Source organism: Octopus bimaculoides, chromosome 7 (genome assembly GCF_046866305.1).
Source record: "Octopus bimaculoides isolate indiv1 chromosome 7, ASM4686630v1, whole genome shotgun sequence".
NCBI classification, from domain to species: Eukaryota; Metazoa; Mollusca; class Cephalopoda; order Octopoda; family Octopodidae; genus Octopus; species Octopus bimaculoides.
Genome location: NC_142934.1, coordinates 24,914,132 through 24,932,644, shown reverse-complemented (window position 1 = coordinate 24,932,644; position 18,513 = coordinate 24,914,132). Strand labels below are relative to the sequence as shown.

At 34.9% G+C, this 18,513-nt stretch overlaps 1 protein-coding gene across 2 annotated transcripts in view; it reads right to left on the bottom strand.

Moving 5' to 3' along the window:
- The window catches only part of LOC106872822 (alpha-N-acetylgalactosaminidase), a 40,188-nt gene that overhangs the window by 5,567 nt on the left and 16,108 nt on the right, over positions 1 to 18,513 (bottom strand). For both annotated transcript variants that reach the window (XM_014919947.3, XM_014919946.3), the window contains exons 3-6: positions 11,311 to 11,485; positions 8,453 to 8,627; positions 6,690 to 6,772; positions 1,115 to 1,276 (exon numbers count right to left, since the gene is read on the bottom strand). In XM_014919947.3, the coding sequence (XP_014775433.1) occupies positions 1,115 to 1,276; positions 6,690 to 6,772; positions 8,453 to 8,627; positions 11,311 to 11,485 (595 nt within the window). The remainder of the gene's footprint in view (positions 1 to 1,114; positions 1,277 to 6,689; positions 6,773 to 8,452; positions 8,628 to 11,310; positions 11,486 to 18,513) is intronic.

The window sequence follows — 18,513 nt, the reverse complement described above, 5'->3', positions numbered from 1 at the left end:
ATGCGTTTGAATGGCTTCCTTGGTCATATTGGCAATATGAGGGCAGGTGTTGTCGTGCAGCAGAACTCCATGCTGCCAATTAGGTCTTTTCTCTTGAATAGCCATGTTGAGTCGTTCCATCTTTTGAACATAGAGTTCCACATTGACTGTTTGGTTCCATTCAAGCAATTCGTAATAGATAATCCCTTCCTAGTCCCACCATAAACACAACATTATTTTAAGCGGATGAAGATCTTGTTTCATGCGCGGTGTCACTTGTTTACCAGGGCTAAGCCATTTCTTGTGCTGCTTCATTGAGTGCTGTGTATAAAGTCTAAAAAATTGTGCATAAAGTATATAAAGTGCATTAAGTAATCATCCTTCACTTTTCAGTGATTATCAGATGAGTGACTATCTTTCCGTATAGATACAACACAGGCTACACTTTCAGGATTTTGGGATAAAGTTTTCAGAAATAACTCAATAGGTTTACCATTGATTCTATGAAATATTCATGGGTCCCGCTAGTCAATAAACATTTTGGCATCAACATCTTTCTCAGGGTCTTCAAGACTAAATTCTGAGTCCTTGCTTGAATACTTGCAACAGAGTGGACTACCCTAAGGGCACCCAGGAGCCAAGTGATGGTATTTAATAGGATAACAGGTTAAAGCTATCATGCGAGAACATGAAAAGTACTTTCAACAAGCTTCAACTTTTACTCACAAGACTTTGCTTACCTTGAATCCATAGCAGAAGTTACTGTCCAATGTTGCTGTTAAGCAATGAGATCAAAATTGAAGGTGTACAATTATAAAGCAAACTTCTTAACAACATAATTTTTCCTGCTTCCCATGAAGATACTTAGCCTACTTAATGAAATTTTGAGCCAATGAGAGAATAAATATGTAACCAACCTATCAACCTGTAAGAAACAATAGCTAAATCTCCTCCTGTTAACTTACAGTGGTTTAAGAACATTAATAGTATCACCCTCATTAGTTTGGAAAATCCTGTGCAAGCCATGGGTAATACCCCTTCCCCCCAGGCCCAATAAGGAAAAAAAAAATCCTATATAGACTTAAACTCGACTATATAAAGCAATTTCAAGAAGAGAAATGTCAAAATAATTTACCATGTCCGGATCATTAAATTGTCCTGGTTTAGCAACTTCAGCAAACTTTTCATTATTATCTCCATAGTGTTTAATGATTGATGCAATGCTAGCCCAAGAATCCTCAATATCATGGTAGTTACGCCAAATGTTACATGATTTTGCAATAGCATTGTAGTCAGGCTGAAACAGAGTAAAAGAAAAATTATAATTGAAAACTAGTAATTGATAACACATAAAACTGCATTTACCATTTCAAATAACTTTGAAAAACCAATAATCCGCCACAAACACTTTTGGCTCAATATTTAAATTAAAAACAATTTTAATAAATGTCATGTAGTAACCCTTATACCTACAGCATGAATATTTTGCATTTTACTAAATATTTCATAATATATTTTGTCTTCATGATGCTTTCTAAATTTACCTACCACAACCTATAACTTAGGAATCAGTGATTTAAAGTAAAAACATTTTTGCTAATGTGGAAGGTGTTTATAAGCCATTTAAAATAACACACAAAAGCCGTCAGATTCACTTCAACATTTAAATTTAATTTGTCAAAATATTTTCGTCGCTTTAAGACCGCGACATATTCACTGACAAAATTGTGCTGCATCAATTTTGTCAGTGAACAGGTCGTGGTCTCAAAGCGACGAAAATATTTTCACAAATTAAATTTAAATGTTGAAGTGAATCTGACGGCTTTTGTGTGTTACTTTAAATGGCTTATAAACACCTTCCACGCTGCAATTGTTTTCGTTCCAGCACACGATCTCACATCAGGTCACTTGCTATGCAAGTACATCTCTGTAATTTTTGCTAATAAATTCCTTAATTCCTTTTAATGATGGGTGTGTGGTTAAGAGAAGTTTACTTCAGAACCACATGATTTAGGATTGGCTCCCACTACATGGATACTTCCGACTGGTTTCCTCTCCAATAGCTGCAGGTTGACCTTGTAAATGAAAGTTTGTAGTTGAATACTGGAAGCTTGTATGTGTATGTGCATGTGTGTCTGTGTTTGTGTTTGCAAATGTGCATGTAGGGTGGGGGGGTGACTGTGTGTATTCCTCTTGTCGTGCATCTTATCTTATAACTTATAAAATCCTTTTTTTCCATTTATGAACAGACAATGAAAAAGTTATCATCTGCTAAATACTTCGAGTCAATTTACTTTTCTTTTCAAGTCAACACTGAAGGTGAAGTACCTTATTAATTTGGTTTTTTATAATTTACAAGATTATAATCACTCATTCAACTATTGCAAAGATAGAAAGATAGTGGTGTTGTAATTTTCCATCATATTCTGTTCATATAACCATCTAAAGTTTAAACAGAAGGTGAAGTCCCTTACTGAATTTATTGAAAAATATTCAACAATTACATTAATTCATTAATTCACTCCTTTAATAAAGTCATGGGTGATGGTAGCTGTATGTTCAGAGCTGTGTCACTCTTGTTCAAAAACAATAGAAATGACTGAACACTCTGGGAAGAGTCTAGACAATACATATGCAATAATTGGAAGTATTTTCATTCTTTTATTCCTAATAGTACAATGCAGGAATACCAAGCATACAGGAGTTGGGATGGTACATACAGCAGTAATGTTGAATTAGCTGCCATTAATGAATTGTACAAAATTGAAATTCAGGCTCATGAACAAAAATGAAATTATTCTTCCTATGTTCACCATATGCAGTCAAACAGTTACAGAAAGGAAGATTTCTCACAAAATTATTTCTAGTTATCTACAAATTCATAACATAACCATTGCTTTATATATATAAATTACGGAAAAATTTGGATAAGTACTGTTTTCACTTTGCTAAAGATTTTCTACTATTTGAAAATAATATGTATTCTTGTTTTTATACTATTCATTTGGTTCTTTATAGATTATTTTAATAGATAACTTATTTAACACTATATTATTTAGGAGTTATAGTTTCATTTCAACATAATATTAGAACTTCGATTGGAATAGTGTTGATATTTTTTCGATTATTTTTGATTAATATTATTTGATTAATTATTAATCTTTATAGTTTATAATATCGTTAAGGTTTTTTTTAAATCAAAACTTTGTATATATATATAAAGTTTAACCTTTTATTCTTAATAATTTTTTCTTTCCTAATTTTTTCATTCATAATTTTTTCCATTCATAATTTTTTCATTCATATTTTTTATTATTACGTTTGTAGAAATAAATAATCTTGTATTTTTCTATTATTCAATTGATCTTTAATCATAATTAAATAAACGTCTTTAGCTTTAAATAGTATAGCTTTAACTATTACACCGGTTAAATATGTACTAATTTTATCTTCATTATTATTTTAAACTTAAACTTCGTTCAACTTGTATTTAAAACAATGATAATTTAAAACAATGATAATTTAGGTAAGATGTTTTTTGTATATAATATACATGTTATTATTATGGATGAAGGGATGATTATTGAATGGTTATTATTTTGATATTATGATATTTTTTAAATAATTTTTCTATCTTTATATAATAAGTATATCATATTAATTCATTTGGTACTTATTGTTGGTTGAGATATATATCTAATTATTGTTCTACTTACGATCTGACGAGTAGCTATATTTTTGAATAGAACTTATTTTAGATAATTTCAATTGATTTTAATCGATTTAAATTTCTTTTCTATTTGAAAATTGGTTATGAAACACGTGTAATCTTTTTATTATATTTATCTTATGATATTTACTTTACTTTATATTATACTCATTTATTGTGCTTTTAATTATTAATTTTTCTATATGTGATAGTGGATTTTCATCGATGAGTTCTTGAAAATTGGTTATTTTCCCTAAAACTATATATATTTTATATATACTTTATCTATAAGGCTCAATTTAATTTTTTATAAATTGATTTTAATTGAGTTTTTTACCTGTAATTTTGGATTTTGTCCCTAATAATATTATTATATATATATATATATATATATATATATATATATATATATATATATATATATATATATATATCATCATCATCATCATCATCATCGTTTAACGTCCGCTTTCCATGCTAGCATGGGTTGGACGATTTGACTGAGGACTGGTGAAACCGGATGGCAACACCAGGCTCCAATCTAATTTGGCAGAGTTTCTACAGCTGGATGCCCTTCCTAACGCCAACCACTCAGAGAGTGTAGTGTTGCATCTCATGTGCCACCCGCACAAGAACCAGTCCAGGGGCACTGGCAATGATCTTACTTGGCTTGCCGGGTCTTCTCACGCACAGCACATTTCCAAAGGCCTCGGTCAGTAGTCATCGCCTTGGTGAGGCCCAATGTATGAAGGTCTTGCCTCACCACCTCAGCCCAGGTCTTCCTGGGCCTACCTCTTCCACGGGTTCCCTCAACTGTTAGGGTGTGGCACTTTTTCACGCAGCTATCCTCATCCATTCTCACCACATGTCCATACCAGCGCAATCGTCTCTCTTGCACACCACAACTGATGCTTCTAATGTTCAGCTTTTCTCTCAAGATACTTACACTCTGACGGGTATTCACATTGACATTACACATCCAACGGAGCATACTGGCTTCATTCCTTGCGAGCTTACGTATGTCCTCAGCAGTTACAGCCCATGTTTCACTGCCATGTAGCATGGCTGTTCATATATATATATACAAGTTTCCATATACTTTTCGTCTACCAAATTCACTCACAAAACATTTGTTGGTCCAAGACAATAGTAGAAGACACTATCCCAAGGAGCTATACAGTAGGACTGAACCTGAAACCACATAGTTGCAAAGTGAGCTTCCTAACCACACAGCCATGCTTACACCTTGAGTTAACTATTTGTTTCTTATGTAAATCAGATATCCAAATTCTTTAGCCAACCTAACTTAGTTTTCAAGGATCTCTGTCAATCATAAGTACAGTCACTTCCTCCAGACCAAACCAAAAAATAAATAATAATAAACACATACATTCATTCATCTATTTTTACTTCTGATTTTCCAAGCTAGCATGGGTTGGACAAATATAAGGTATCAAGGCTTTGTTGTACAGACCATCTTATGATCCTTACCATCATATGCTGAAGAGCTGCCTGAGCTCTACTTGTTTGTTTTAGCTTGGGTTCTACAACTGGATGCCCTTCCTTCCTAATACCAACAAATTTACAGAGTGTGCTGAGTGCTTTTACATGGCACCAGCATGGGTGTCTTTACATGGCACTGATACAGGTGTTTTACATGGCACCAACACAGGTGTCATTACATGGCACCAACATGTGTACTTTATGCAAGACTGATGTGGGTGCTTTTACATGATGCCAGCACCCGCAAGCACACAAGATTAGGATCATTCAGCTGAGAGAGGGATGTACATGCCTGTATGCATGGACAGCCACAATTTTACTTAGCTTGACGAGTCTTTCCAAGAAGAGCAAACCACCAGAAGTTTCAGTCCCTTGTCATCTTCCCTGTGAGGCCCAACATCTGAAAATCCTTTCTTATCACTTCATCCCACATCTTCCTAGGTCTACCCACTCCACACATTCCCTCCACAATTACAGATTGGCATTTCTTGATGCAGCTGACTTTATATATAGATACAAATATACCAGATTGTAATGTCCAGTTTTCCATGCTTGCATGTGCCAGGTGGTTTTTATTGAGGCAGATTTTTTTACAGCTCGGTACCCTTCCTGTCAACAACCCTCATTTGTTTCCAAGTTAATATTTCACCATAGTCAAACATGTCTTCATAGTATATTGGAAATAAATAACACTGTTTGCATGACAGTGATACTCCTTTCCAGCTATCACATGATGTCAAGAAAAAAGAAACACAAACATACACACACTCAGAAAGACAGATTCCATCTACTACATCCACTTAAACACTGATGATGTCATTCCATCAACACGTGGACACTGGTTGCTCTCGTTCACCCCTAACATTGAGAATGCAACAGTTGGAGGAGGAGGAGGAGGAGGGGCAGCAGCAGTTGGCTGGTACATTTTTTCAGCTAAGGAAACTGGAACAAGACATGAAGTGTCATATTCAAAGACACAACATGCTACCTGGTCCAGGAATCAACACCCATGACCAGACTACAAGGAATGTATTAGGTTGGCAACTAAGTGTCTTGCAATGGAACTGAATCCAAAATTATGTGGTTTGGAAACAAACTTCTTAACCATACATATGCCTGTGCCTGTAGTGAATACCGGAAATAGTATAGTAGCATGCAATGAATATAGAATTGAATATAGTAGGTTGTAGTATATATAGAATTAAATATGCTTACAGTAAATGGAGAAATAAATATTGTAGGATATAGTAACTACAAGAATAGAGTAAGATGTAGTGAAAATAGAAATACAGTGGTATGCAGTGAATATAGAATTGAATATAGTAGGTTGTAGTATATATAGAATTAAATATGCTTACAGTAAATGGAGAAATAAATATTGTAGGATATAGTAACTACAAGAATAGAGTAAGATGTAGTGAAAATAGAAATACAGTGGTATGCAGTGAATATAGAATTAAATATTGTACAATGTAGTGTTTAGAATTACATATGTTACCTTAGAAACATAAGCTGGCCAGCTGCAAGAATAAAGAATTGGTCTACCCGTCAAGTTGAGAAAGAATTCCATTAAAGGATAACCTGATTAACATATAAGAAATGATAAAGACGTTAGTTTTACTTATGAACATTTTATAACAATCTCAATACAACAAAGACTGTATCACAAAGCTTGGCTTTGAGGATTTCATAACCTTAGTAGAGCAAAGATTACATCACAAAGGCTGGACTGGGGATCTCACAACTGCAAGATAGCAAAGACTATATTACAAAGTTTAGCCTGAGAATCTCACAACGTCAGTAGAATACAGATTACAGCACAAAAGTTGGGATCTCAACTGCAATGTAGCAAAGATTGAGTCACAAAGATGACGTGGGATTTTCAGATCCTCAACACAGCAAAAACTGACCTAGGTATGTCACATCCTGAATTTAGCAAGAACTGAGTCGTGAAAACTGGCCTGAAGATTTCACATTTTCAACATAGCAAAAATTACATCATTATAACTGGCCTGGAGCTATCACATTCTCAACATAGCAAAGACTGACTTGGGGGTTTCCCACCCTCAACAAAGCAACAATAGGCCTGAGAATTCCATATTCTCAACATAACAACAACTGTATCACAAATATTGGTATTTACATCCTCATCTTTCAAGCAACAAACTAGCCATTCAAAGGCTGAATAAGATTTCACAGCAGATGCAATCAATGACTCTACCAGTTAAGTGTGTTGTGTGTGTTGGCACTCTGTCGCTTACGACGTCGAGGATTCCAGTTGATCCGATCAACGGAACAGCCTGCTCGTGAAATTAACGTGCAATTGGCTGAGCACTCCACAGACACGTGTACCCTTAACATAGTTTTCGGGGATATTCAGCGTGACACACTGTGACAAAGCTGACCCTTTGAATTACAGGCACAACAGAAACAGGAAGTAAGAGTGAGAGAAAGTTGTGGTGAAAGAGTACAGCAGGGTTCGCCACCATCCCCTGCCAGAGCCTCATGGAGCTTTAGGTGTTTTCGCTAATTAAACACTCACAACGCCCGGTCTGGGAATCGAAACCGCGATCCTATGACCGCGAGTCTGCTGCCCTAACCACTGGGCCATTGCGTCTCCACCTACCAGTTAAGTAATGACATTATTTTACACTAAGCAGATAAACAATACTAAGATATAAATGAGAAAATACACACACACACACACACACACACACACACACACACACTCCTATACAAATATGACAGGCCATCATACAGTTTCCTTCTACCACTTTCACTCATACAAAACTGGTTGGCTAAGGCTATAATTGAAGACATCTTGTCCATAATGCTATTCATTGGGAATAAAACCAAAACCTTGTGGTTGCAAGTTTCTTAACCACAAGGCCAATCTAAAATAGTATCTTTTCTATCATGTTGAACCATTTTCCTTTTTCTTTTCTTTTTTTTTATTTTATAATTTAGTTAAAGGTGAAGAGTCAATGTCAATGACTTATATAAACCCTCTCAACCTGATGAGACCAGTGAAATTTAATACTCAGTTTGAATGTCTTCAAATCAATGTTTGCAGGAATTAAAGTATGGAAAGATGAGACTTGTCTTTTTTTTTACATACAACAGAAGCCTCTGACGAAAGTACTCAAAGACTACTGGCTAGAGTTAAGCCAAGCGGAGAAAAATGATAATGACAAGCAAGAGAGGTTAATTTCAAAATCTTTCAGTAACTAGTAAGTAACTGAAGAATGGAATGATACTTACCAAAAGGCATATCGTTCGTATTAGCATAACATCCATCTAGTTTCAGAAAATCAACTTCCCATTCAGCAAATGTCTCAGCATCAATATTCAGGAAAAACTCACTACCTGGGAAACCACCACAAGTCTTTCTACCAAAGTCTTCATAGATTCCTAACTTAAGCCCCTTACTGTGGATCTGAAAATAAAACTGTCTAACTGAATCATCTTATTAAACCATCTGAGTATACTTGATTAAAGTATATACTTATATTTCATAATATACAGTCATGGCCAAAAGTTTTAAACATTTTTCTAAAAATTAAAATTGTTATGCCCAAGTACATTTTGATTCAAATATAGATAACATAAAGATATACTTACCTAATAACTGATCCTATAGTTGAATTAGAAGATATTGAACCATTGAATCAGTTATTATATTTGAATTGAATTGTACTTGAGCATAACAATTTTAATTTTATAAAAAAATGTTCCCAACTTTTGGTCATGATTGTGTTAGCCATCTACAGAAATTCTACAACAGCAGTGGGCTTTTATTTTGAAAAGAACAGCAATTTTATTTATCTTACTCTGAAATATCAGAGAGTGAAAATATAACTACTTGACTACTACTAAAGTGGATTTCTTTTATATGAATTTCTTTTGTATGGAGGAGGAACAATAGCATCTACAACCATTTTTGTTTTTTGAGAGCTTCCAAGAGAGGAAAGGAGGAAGTTACCTTCCTCCATTCCTTTTATATCAACTCATTAAAAGATATTTTCAGCTCACCACATGAACCCTTTGAACCCTAACCACCCACTGGAATTGAATGCACCACCCTAAACTCCCAATGAGTTTCACTGAAAATTTTTAATTTTTGAATATATGCTGAAAGACATGCTTGTTTCACAACACAAAGGTACAAAATGGTGAAAAATTATAGAATACAAGATGTTCAAGTCTTTTTTCACTAATTTATCTCCAAATACTGTACTTTGTTGTGCCAACCGTGCCAGCAGTTTGATCCTGGTTTCCTAATACAGAGGAAAACTTTGCAGTGGTTACACCAGAAAATAGTCTTTGACTGTTTTGGCAGGTACATCAATTAGTCGTTTTTTTTCTGTTCCTCCCATGAAGTCATTGTAACTCTTCACTGACAGGGGACAGGGGACAGTGTTTATTACAGTCACACCTAGTGACTGAGGTCATGGGTGAATCCACATAAATTGACGAAACAAAATAAATAGAGTGTTTGTCCATCCGTACCATCACTGCAATGTTCTCATTGAACAGAACCACTGATTCCCCCTTTTTTAATTTGCCTGTTAGTTCTTTTGACACTTTGGGAAAGACCTTCTGTTGATCAAGGCTGTTCCACACAGTCCTATGCCTTTATCCAATAAATATTCTGCAAGCTCAACTGATGTATAAAATCTGTTCAGAGCTTAATACCCGTCCATCATTTGCACTACGAGATTCCCCGTGACACCCAAATTATCAACTGCTTGGGCATCCAGTCTCCTCTCAGTGTACACTTCAGCATTCACAATGTAACCATTTGCACTGTCTGTTAACAAGAATGTCTTCAAGCCCCACTGGATGAGTTTGTCTTTGATGTACTGCTTTATGGATAAGGCATTTTTGGTCAGAATCATGCCTTCATCTAAAGATAGCTCACATTCAGGGCACAAAATATTTTTGAAACCTTGGCAAGATATAATCTATAATTGGCCGTGAGTTATATATTTTGTCTTTTTTATTTACATAAAGATCATCCTCATCAACACAGTGTAACATTGACCATATAGCTAAAAAACCTGTCCCTTACCATGACTTGCCCAAATCCTGGAGTTGATGTCAAAAAGCTGCCTTTTGTATGTCAGCACTGTTCATACCTATCCTTATGAACTAACATCTCTATGGCAACTCTACAAGCAAAAAAGGCTTTCATCTCTTTTACTGTTGTGCCATACCATTTTTTTGCAGCATAGTTATTGGGCTTAGCAGCCTTGACATGTGCAGCATTCTTATTACTTTCTCTAACCAAAATGTCCTTTGGGCCTGTGGGGTGGTTAGGACTAAACTGCTCTGGTGTTAAACCAGCTGTATCTCATCTCCAGGGAGCAGGCATATTCATGTTTACTACCGTCATCAAGCCTCTGCCACACCCACCATTACAGCCCCTCTCCCTCCTATTAGCCTGGGGTATTTGGGCATGCACTGCAGCATTGTCTACATTATGTACAAGTTCACCTTGATCGCTGTCAGAATCACTGGGCGATTCTTTGCTAGTTTCTCGCACAAAATCACTTTCATTACCATAATCAGACTTGTCTAAATCCTCTTCATCATCAGTAAGAATCTGAGCTAGTGCTTCTTCAGTACTGACACATTTTGAAGACATTCTCAGCAAAATTCAAGCACAAAATAAGGAATCCATGACAGACTATGTATGCCAAAGACCCGAAATAACACGCTCGCTGATTGGTTGCTAAGTGGCTCAAGTTGCTATTTTTATAGCATGTAATAAAATGAAGGCATCTGGATTGCCAGCAGACCAGCATTTTAGGAATATATGGCCTTGGCAAAGTGCCGGTGTACTGGCATTTCAGGTTCCAAGGGTCAAGCATGATATCTTGCATTTAACTCTCTACCTACTGTCAGTTTACCCAACTTACTGTGTTTCCAAAATAGCCACAACGTTTGCTGGAAAATTTACCTACAGTAATCTAACAACCCCAATCAGTAATAGATAAATCTACCACTTCTTAACACTTCAAAAACCAAAAGTAGACACTATAGCAATAAATCTCTTTTCCTTGTGAAAGGCTAAATTGCTTTATTTTCTTATGTTATAAATTTTCAAAGAAACTTACATATTGTGCCAGTTTTTTAATACCATTAGGAAATCTTTTGGGATCAGCCTGCAAACGTCCTTTCGCGTCTCTTTCTTTTGCTAACCAGCAGTCATCAATATTTATATATTCATAACCGACATCTCTGAAGCCATCAGCTGCCACATGATCTGCCATTTGCATAAACAGTTTCTCACTGTAAATAGAAAATATAACATACATTATAAAACTAGTTGAGTGGTTAACAGAAACAACATTCCAAGGTAAAAACAATGGCTAATATCAAACAAATGTTACATAAAACGATCTCCTTCTAGTAGCATGGACCACGAGTTCACCTTATATAATCTAGTCACTTGACTTGTTGCTTTTTTCATTTTTCAAGGCTATGTTGTTCCAGGTTCAGTTCTACTGCATGACAACCTTGGGTAAATGTTGTCTAACTAGTGCCAGTCTGACCAAAGCTTTGTGAGTGGATTTGGTGGACAGAAACTGAAAAAAGCCCATTGTGTGTGTGTGTGTGTGTGTGTGTGTGTGTCCACTACTGCTTGACAACTGGTGTTTGTATCCCCATAACTTAGCAGTTCAGCAAAAGAGATTGATAGAATAAGTACCAAAGTTATAAGAGAAGTACTAGGTTTGGTGCATTTGATTAAAAATTCTTCAATGCAGTGTCCCAGCATGGCCACAGTCTGGTGATTGAAACAAGTAAAAGATATCTAAATGATCAAACTCAAGGAAATTTGTTTAACTAGTCAAACTTTGCTCTCTTTTCCCACAGACATATTAAACTGCCCCCCACAATTTCATACCATCTTCCAACCTATGCAGTCTTTTTAAAATGCCCCATTATCATCCTTGTATCCAACAAAAAGGTTCAATGTAACACATCTCAATGTCTCTCAATCATTCTAACATCCATTCCAATGAAATAATTAGGAATGTTTGTGATTATGGATGTATATATATATATATATATATATAAAGCAAAGTGGAGGTACATGGCCTAGTGGTTAGAGCAGCAGACTTGAGGTCAAAGGATTGTGGGTTCGAATCTCAGACCAGGCGATGTGTGTGTTTATGAGCGAAACACCAAAGCTCTACATGACTCCAGCAGAAGGTAATGGCGAACTTCTGCTGACTCTTTCGAGACAAGTTTCTTTCAATCATTCCTCCTGCATCTAGCAGCTCACAGTCAAAAGACTGGCATCTTAAACTAGACAATGTTTTGAAAAGACACCCACATAAATTGCATATCTGCTTTGGTCTACCAAGAGCAACAGTTAAATTCTGATTGTTGTGGATCTTAAAATGTCTTTTGAGGCCTCCATTAGATTTGCAGATCTTATGATATACATGGCATTGACAGGTATGCACAGATAGATAGGCACAGTAATTAGAGGTGGTTCATTTTTCATAGGTCCGCAAATGAGATCTGAGCCCAGCAAAAGAAAGGTATGGCCTGTCACAAATAGTGCACACAAAAAGATGGTTGAGATTCATTTTATCTCTCTCTCTCTCTCTCTCTATATATATATATATATATATATATATATATATAAGGTCATCTTTTCCCTATATCTCTTAACCAAAATGAATACGTTACTGTATTTATTCATGTATAAGTCATACTATTTTATACCTATTTTAACTGCACAAACTGGGATGCAAGTTATTCACAGGGCAAAGCTGATATTAAGTTTGAATATGAAGGTAAAAAATTCTGTACCGAGACTTAACACTAAATAAGGTATGCAACTTATACACAAGTCATTACAGTAATACTGCTTTCACTTCACCATGGGTGTAATTTTAATTAATATTTCTTGACTTACTACAGTAATTATGCAGGCAACAGCTTTACTATATATTCTGTTATTTTTTTAATACTATGCCACCTATGGTATTAACTTCTACATCTACAAGCCAACAGGATGGCTTCTATGCAGTTATTCAACCTTTTAGAAATAGAAGCCAAACACCCCCAAATTACTCCCAACTGATTTGAAAAATGAAGAACATATTGTAGAATGTAGTACTAAATATAAGAAAAGAATAGGTGATCACAGCTGGAATGCTCTTGATCATAAATCTTGCTCAATGAGAGAAGACATGATTCAAAACAACAACCATAGCTTCTGCATCTAACTCTGAACTGTATCAAATCAGCATTTTAAAATAGAGGCCATAGTATAGAACATGACAAAAAATTATCTAATTTTATCTTTCTTTTTATATGTGATAGTTGAAATTTCATTTTGATGCAAAAAAAAAAACTAATTAATAATCACGTTACATGGTAATGAGGTAAAAACACTGCTGATATCATTTATGACCTTTAGAATATTTAAATTGTGTAAGTCAAAGATGAAAATACGTTTGGTGTTATAATCAACTGGACCAGATAACAATTAGCTCTAGTAATTAGATAATTTTACAAAATACACCACTATCACAGTCAACACTAAAGCTACATACCAGGAACTTCGATGTTCTGTCTCCACTGCCATTTTTCTACCATCACTACAGAAGCTTCTTCTCCTAGGAACTGGCTCCTGTCAACTCCACTCAAGCACTCTTTATTCATTCAGCTCATCATCCATATTGTGTTACCCAACCTATTACTTCCCAAGGAACACACAAACCTTTTTTTCCTTCTTCTCTAGAACAGAATCGCTCTATAGAATTCAGTCTCTGCCTATCTTCTCCCTGTAACACATCAACTTACAGTTATTCAAGAATAACAGTAATTATATCAATCTCAGTAGTTTTGTATGTAGAGAGAGACCAGTAAAGATTTTGTGCATGCCTTCCTCCATATTAAACCATTAAAAAAAAACTAGCTACCTTTTATGGAGGGTGGTGGGAGTAGGGGGTAAGAAGACTTAAGGAGTTGGGTTTGGCAGTGGGATTACTTGTTGAGTTTGAATGAAAGAGCAGTACTCATGACCTCTGCAGGTCCTCTGAGACCAGTGAATCTGATGCCATTAATGTTCTGTTTAAACTGTTTCAGGTCAACACCTGAAGGAAAGAAATGAGCAAGGAGACTCCAGAAGGCCAATGTTTTGGGAAGAAAGAACTAGGTACAGTGGTTAGTGCAGAACCAGAGGTGTTAGAATCAATAAGGATGACAACAAATGAAGAGACAAGCACATCAGAGGTGCCTGAGTAGTGGAGGTTCAAGAATAGCTAGCTCTGATGGACAGCAGCCATCACAATAACAATAGGAAAGACAGAGAAAGGAGACAGCATACCGGCAAGCAAGAAGCTGCAGCACATCCATTAGTAATTCAATGCCAATCAGTTAAGTGGCCTTTTTCTATATGCAGTCTAAGATGTCTGTACATGTAATGGCAGCACCATACCAAATGTAAGAGCAGTACTCACAGGCCTCATTTGAGCCTAGTAGAGTATCAACAGCTGTTGGGGGCTGAAATATCTTATGGCCCTGGATATGAGGCCAGCCTTTGGAATGCAGTCCTGCATCTATCTGTCTCTCCTCTTCTTCCTGTCACCCTTTCTGTCACACATCTTCCAGATCCCATTCTCAGTACTTTTTCCTAGTTTTTCCTTCCCTAAAACTGTAATTCTCTGGAAATCCTTCTTCATCTATGCTTTCTTTGTTCCTACAGACACTGAACAATAGATGTTCAAGATAACAACGACTTCAGTATTACTCATATGGGAGCTTCTGCATATATCACAGGTATTACCCCACAGTTTCTGACTAATCTATAAAACATGTAATAGCAAACTATACACTAGTTTATTAATGTATTTTGTGTACTGTGATATTAACACATATTTTGTTAAAACTTGTTTTGACACCCAATGTAAATATATGGATTTGAAGAAATAAATCATAAAAACAATCTAATAACTACTCTTTTAACAGTATTTCATGTTTTCTATATATTTAAGAATTAGCTTAATTTGCAAATCAATGTATATAATATATTGTGTGTATCTGTACAGATATATAACCCATGCCAGCATGGAAAATGGACATTAAATGATGATGATTCTTATGATGATGATGATGATGATGATAATGATGATGATGATGATGATGATATATTGTGAGCAAAACCCAACCCATTGAAGTTGTGGAAGTTATTCCCCTTCTTAAATCATTCAACAGGGACTCTACTTCTGGCTGGGGTTCATCATTATCATCATCGTTTAACGTCCGTTTTCGATGCTGGCATGGGTTGGACAGTTTGACTGAGGTCTGGAGAGCCAGTGACTGCACCAGGCTCCATTCTAATTTTGCAATGTTTCTACAGCTGGATGCCCTTCCTAACACCAACCACTCCAAGAGCGTAGTGGGTGCTTTTTACATGCCACTGGCACAGGAGCCAGTCTGGCGGACCCGACAACGATCATGTTCAGATGGTGCTTTTTACGTGCCACCAGCACAGGAGCCAGTCAGGCGAACCTGGCATTGACCATGTTATATTTAGTTTTTGTATTCGAAAGTTGATTTTGTTATCTTTTATGTCTCATAATGCTCAATTAATGCTTTTATGTTCATAAGCTCTGATCAAATTAATTTTCTCATAGGTAACTCTAATCAATGTATATGATATGCTTTGTGTCATCAATTTATATATTTAATACACCTTTTAGTATTTTAGTATATACATTTATTCATTTATTTAATTTTATTCTATTTTATACATTCCATTATATTTACTATAATCTTTTTATTCAACTTACTGAGAGGTATCATGTATTCAATTTTAGCTTCTTTATTTATTACTCATGTATGTATTTCTATGTATATATGCAATACATTCTACATATTGATATATAACACACTTTTTTATTGAAACAAAATGTATATTTCATTGATATCATAAATTATATTGTCATTGTATACATACAACTCATTATAAATCTCCAAAATGAACAATTAATTTTTCATTTTTCACCATGCATTACAACATTTAGAAGCGGTTTCTTCATTATTATTGCAGGTCAAACAATCCTTTTGAGGTAAGTTACTGATAATTAAGTTTGATTTGATTATTTTTTTTCCAACTAAGGCCACTAAAAATCTTACATACTTCATGACATTTTTTTCAGTCTCTTCTACTATGGAATGTTGGTGAAGAGTCAGAAACAAAGGCCTAAAAATAGCAGTAAGGCAGCATGCTGACAGAGCAACTTATATGAGAGAATATATAACACTTAATTATTGAAACAAAATTTATAATTGTTGTCATAGTACACATACAACTCATTATAAAACTCCAGAATAAACATTTTTTTTATTTTTCCCCATGCATCACAACATGCATGTCAGAGTGTTGACCAAGCAGTGCAGAGACAAGAACAGCAAGCACAGGCTATGAGGCTGCAAGGCTTACAAGAAAGCCAAGACAAAACTAAGAGAAGAAGGCTACAAGATAGAGATACAAAATACAAATGAATAATACTGCTGAAGAGGAATAAGAAAATAAGGGAAGAGGCTAGATAGAGAGTTTTAATTAGGCTACAGGATAAGAGTGAGGAGCAAAAATTAACAAAACTAGAAGAAATGAGTGTTAGACATAGAACTATGTTGCAAAATTAAACTGAGGAAGAAAGAAGACTGGTAAAAATGAGACAGAGCAACTCAAAGAATCAATAATGAAACTGATGAAGAAATTGAAAAAAGATTAGAACATTTAAGGCATACAGCTGAAGTAAGACATGCAAATGAAACAGAAGATGAAAGAAATTTTAGAAGAGGGAATGAGAGAATACATGCTCAAGAAAGATTAAATGAAAAAGATAGAAGTATGAAGTTGTAAAAGGCTCAAAATTTGAGATGAAGGAGAAATGATGTAAATAATGTGATACAAATGAACAACTATTTTCCTGTTATTTTACCATTTTTATTTATATCCTCATACTCTTGTTAGCAACTTTCATCACGTACATTTTACAACAAAACTTCCAATTGGAAAAAAATCAAATATTCATTTTAGTAAAACAGTAGCTGTCATTACTGACAACATAAGTATTCTAGTATACATATAAATCATTGAACTACAAACACGATTTATAATCCACAACAGATTTGTCTCAGAAACCCTTCAGTGCAAATATACAATTTAACCACCAGTGCAGTAAGATCAACATCATGTGATCATTAATACAGTATCATATGACCTACCACTATGTTACATGACCTAGACTACCATCAGCATTGCCTGACTGTAATAAAAATGTTTCATTTAGTATTACTACAATTATGTAGAATAAAACAAAAGTTCAGACATATTTTTTGATGTTGCTTGTGCAGATCCAGATGATCCTTAGCCCAAAAGACCTGTGATATATACATTGTTGAACAATTAGACCCTATCCACAGATCTAGTGCATCAAATATATTGCACCCTATATGACTCTACCTAGCATAATATGATAGTCCAGACATATTGCACTACCATCTTCACTTTTCAGTGAATGTAGTTCCACTTGAAATCATTTGATAAGTCTGAGTCATATGATCCGTGTTGCATCACATGATATTGAAGGTTTGAGTCATATGGCCTTCATTGTATCATGTCAACTACACAATATTCATAGCTATATTGATTAAACAACATTGATTGCTTTAGATTAGTTAAAATCTCCCATTTTTTTTCTTTTGAGTTTTTCTTATATGTAAATAGTTATAGCTGAACAAATCAAGCCCAGTATATTACTTGTATGGCTTTAACAATCTCTGGTGAACGAAAGGAAAAATTGAAATAACATGGAGTTAGTTACCATTATAGTAAACCATTGATAGTTTCTTTCCCATTGCTCACCAACTTTTAACCCTTCAGTATTCAGATTACTCTGTCAAATTTAATGCTTATTTGTTCACATATTTTGAATGAATTATGCATTACCTCATAGCTTCAAGATTCCAATTGATCTGGTTGTTTATTTTGAGAATGACATTATAGGATAGGTATGAGAGGCCAGATCTGGCCAGTTTGCAAATAAAAAAGGTAGAATATTTGAGGTCAGGTATAGTGTGCCTAAATGTTAAAAGCTTAAACACACCAAACTAGTTACATTAAATGATTAATATTCATTTATGCCATACACCATAGCATTGGTTCCTAAATCAGGTTTTCTTGTAGCACACTTTAAAGTAACTAAAATATTTTGGTGCTCTTGATGCATAAAATAAAATTAAAATAATTAATTTTAATGGGGAGATGCCAACATGGCTGTGTGATT